The sequence below is a fragment of the Nelumbo lutea genome, chromosome 1 (genome assembly GCF_056320005.1).
Source record: "Nelumbo lutea isolate HS-2025 chromosome 1, American lotus-T2T, whole genome shotgun sequence".
In the NCBI taxonomy this organism is placed as follows: domain Eukaryota; kingdom Viridiplantae; phylum Streptophyta; class Magnoliopsida; order Proteales; family Nelumbonaceae; genus Nelumbo; species Nelumbo lutea.
The window spans coordinates 107,950,746-107,953,939 of NC_142684.1; the positions used below are offsets into that span (position 1 = coordinate 107,950,746).

General features: G+C 40.2%; 1 protein-coding gene across 1 annotated transcript; it reads left to right on the plus strand.

The window, feature by feature from the left end:
• The first annotated feature begins 646 nt into the window (after positions 1-646).
• LOC148876679 (homeobox-leucine zipper protein ATHB-5-like) lies at positions 647-2,931 on the plus strand. The gene is made up of 3 exons (XM_088961646.1): positions 647-1,409; positions 1,711-2,087; positions 2,220-2,931. Exons 1-3 carry the CDS (start codon positions 1,349-1,351, stop codon positions 2,793-2,795), a joined length of 1,014 nt encoding a protein of 337 aa, XP_088817772.1. The 5' UTR covers positions 647-1,348; the 3' UTR covers positions 2,796-2,931.
• The last annotated feature ends 263 nt before the right edge of the window (positions 2,932-3,194 follow it).

Below are 3,194 nucleotides of genomic sequence, written 5' to 3' on the forward strand. Positions count from 1 at the left end.
TGTTTTTTAAAAGAAAAGAAGACGTTTGAATACAAATATTAAATGATTCATGAAAGATGATGAAATATATTGTATAATTTAAAATAAAAAAGAACATATTTTCAAACCAGAAATAACAGAACACACACTTTGGTTTCAGTTTTATTAACAAGAAAACACATTTAAAAAGATGTTTCAATGTTTTTGTTTTAAGAAGTAATATGTTTTCAAATTAAAAGGTTTTAATTTGTTTTTGAAAGTTTAAACTCAGAAGAAGAAAATTAATTCACATGCACGTAATGGATAAAGCCCGTGGTGCTAGCAACACTCTTGATAGGATGGAGACTTGAGGAGAAGCCTCCATCCGATGGATTCCATCCAAGAAATTGCCTACGTTGGCTTACTCATATTTATGTTTAATTTATTCATTATACCTTTGTTCTAATAGAGTGGATGATGGATCCTACAGAGCCACGTGTCTTCTTTTTGTCTATAGATTTTTTTTTTTATCTTGATTCTTGTTGTATTTGAAATTAATAGGATAGAGTATGAAGGTCAGATCGATGAGTTTGATTTGAATCAAAACGGCTGTTTTTTCGTTTTTTTTATTTGAAGCTTGGCTCCCTTTATTTAAATATTTAAAATGGGCAAATTTTTCATTGTAAATGGGGTGAGATAATAGCGAAAAACCTTATTTATTTCAGAACAAGTGCAAATGCGGTCGACCGGTTAACGCCGGTAGCTGATTGCATTTGATTCGAATTTGAGTTCATTTCATTTGCATCTATGTAACCCGAGTAAGTTTCTAACTTCACATCTAACCCAAGTGGGTTTTATTTAAACAGAGAGAGTGGCCACCGTGATGCGAACTAGTTTGCTGCTCCCTCTTCTTGCATTTCTGCTTCTCTCTCTCTCTCTCTCTCTCTCTCTCTCTCTCTCTGTGGTAGATCGAACAATCAGAGAAATTCGCTTTGGAATGAGGTGTGCTAGATTAGATTGATTGAGTAATGATGAAGTAGAAAAGGGCGGTGTTGATTACTAGGTTTGCTTGCTGTGTCCTGCTTCGAGGGATAGTTTGGTAGAAGAGGTTCTTCTTTTCTACTCCATAGGTTCAGGGGAAGAAACAGCGAAAAAAGGAGAAAGATGAGGACGCAAGGGAGGATTACGTGATATTCAGAGACTGAGTTTCTATTCAATTTTGGCTATTTAGGTCTTATTTTAGGCACGGGAGTTACTCTTCCATGTTTTGTTCCAAGTGAAAGACACCAGCTTTTAGTGTTGTAAGAAACAACTGGAAACTAAGAGAGGTCGTCATAGAGTGAAGAGTTTGATCTATTAGTATCAAGATACTACTTTCTTTGCTTCAATCATGAAGGGGCCAAGCAGCTCAGATTCTCTGGGTGCTTTGATCTCCATCTGCCCGTCTACAGGTAAGACCGAAGCTCAGATTTTAATTGCATCATTACAGAATTAAGGCATTACCCATTTGTTGTATTTTATGCCAAAGGTCTGTTTCTGGATATATCTTGCTTGGTTGTGTCAATTTTGAATTTGTTTTTCTTGTTTTAGAACTTCTTTTGATGTCTTTTATTAATCCCTTTGTCTTTTCTGGCCCCTCTATTTTCCTTCTAATTTAGTCTATTGGTTGGTTAGATCTAACAAGGATAATGCTAACCCTCTCTCTCTCTCTCAATCTTGATTTCTATTTCTCTGCTTGCTTCTTCACTTCAGAGGAGAGGAGTTCAGGAGCCAACAACCATGTCTACCGGAGGGATTTCCAGTCCATGTTGGATGGCTTGGACGAAGAAGACTGTTTAGAGGAATCAGGTCCGGTCGCCGAGAAGAAAAGGCGATTGACCGTGGATCAGGTAAAGGCCTTGGAGAAGAATTTCGAGGTCGAAAACAAGCTCGAACCAGAGCGAAAGGTGAAACTAGCGCAACAGCTAGGCCTGCAACCACGACAAGTCGCCGTTTGGTTTCAGAACCGGCGAGCTCGGTGGAAGACCAAGCAATTGGAGAGAGATTACAGCCTTCTCAAGTCCAATTACGATACTCTCAAGGACAATTACAACGCTCTCCAGCGGGAGAAAGAAGCTCTACTTGTGGAGGTAAATCGACGTACAGATTACTGGTTGTACGTAGTAATAGATCTGTCCTAACACAATTTGTGGAATTTCACTTGAATAATTGAGTGTTTTATTGCTCGTTTTGTTGTTTGTGTCTGTGCGTGGTTGTAACAGTTAGCAGAGCTCAAGTCAAAGCTCGGAGGAGAAAATACAGAGAGCAACGTCTCAGTTAAAGAAGAGGTTATGGTGTCAGAGTCCGATATCGTAGCTACTGTACAGAGTAAGATCCCTGCCGCTACCGTGGTCGGAGGTTCCGAGGCAACCGAACCAAACCAAGAAAGTTATAACACCAGCAACACCAACAATGCAAACAATGAAGTGGGAGCTTCAATTTTTCCGGATTTCAAAGATGGGTCATCCGATAGCGACTCCAGTGCGATCTTAAACGAAGACAACAGCCCGAATGCGGCAATTTCTTCACCTGGGTTGTTTCAGCAACATCAACTATTGATTTCACCGGCTTCATCTTCCCTAAGATTCAACTACACCACTTCATCATCGCCTTCTACGATGAATTGTTTTCAGTTCTCGGATTTGAGGACTATTCCAACGTGTCCCCAGAAAGCGTATCAGCACCCGTTAATGAAGATGGAAGAGCATAACTTCTTTGGTGCCGAGGAGCCGTGCAATTTCTTCTCCGAAGATCAAGCTCCAACCCTTCAATGGTACTGTCCTGATCAGTGGAACTAAGCTGAATCCAGATCAGGAAACGAAGTAAAAAAATGAAAAATCAAAATTTGAAAGAGAAAGAGCTCGATAATTTTGTAAAATGGTACTGTATTTAACCTTTCATAAGTCTCCATTGTATAAAACAAAAGTTGCAGAATTGCAGAGCACGCACCATAGACGAAGGAGCGGTAAAAATAAAGCGTCCAATGAGCCTACTAGATTTAAAAGGAACCGAAGTCAGAGAGATGTCGGAATCACAGACTCTCCGGACTCGATAGAAAGGAGACAGAGGTCGGGAGGGAGGGAGAGAGAGTGTGTGTGGTTTCACGTGGGGATGCGGTCAGGTTGAGAATGGTGACGCATGGGTGGTTGTTTCTTCCCTTCACTGTTCCGTACAAGGAAAATGGCGGGAATCATTAG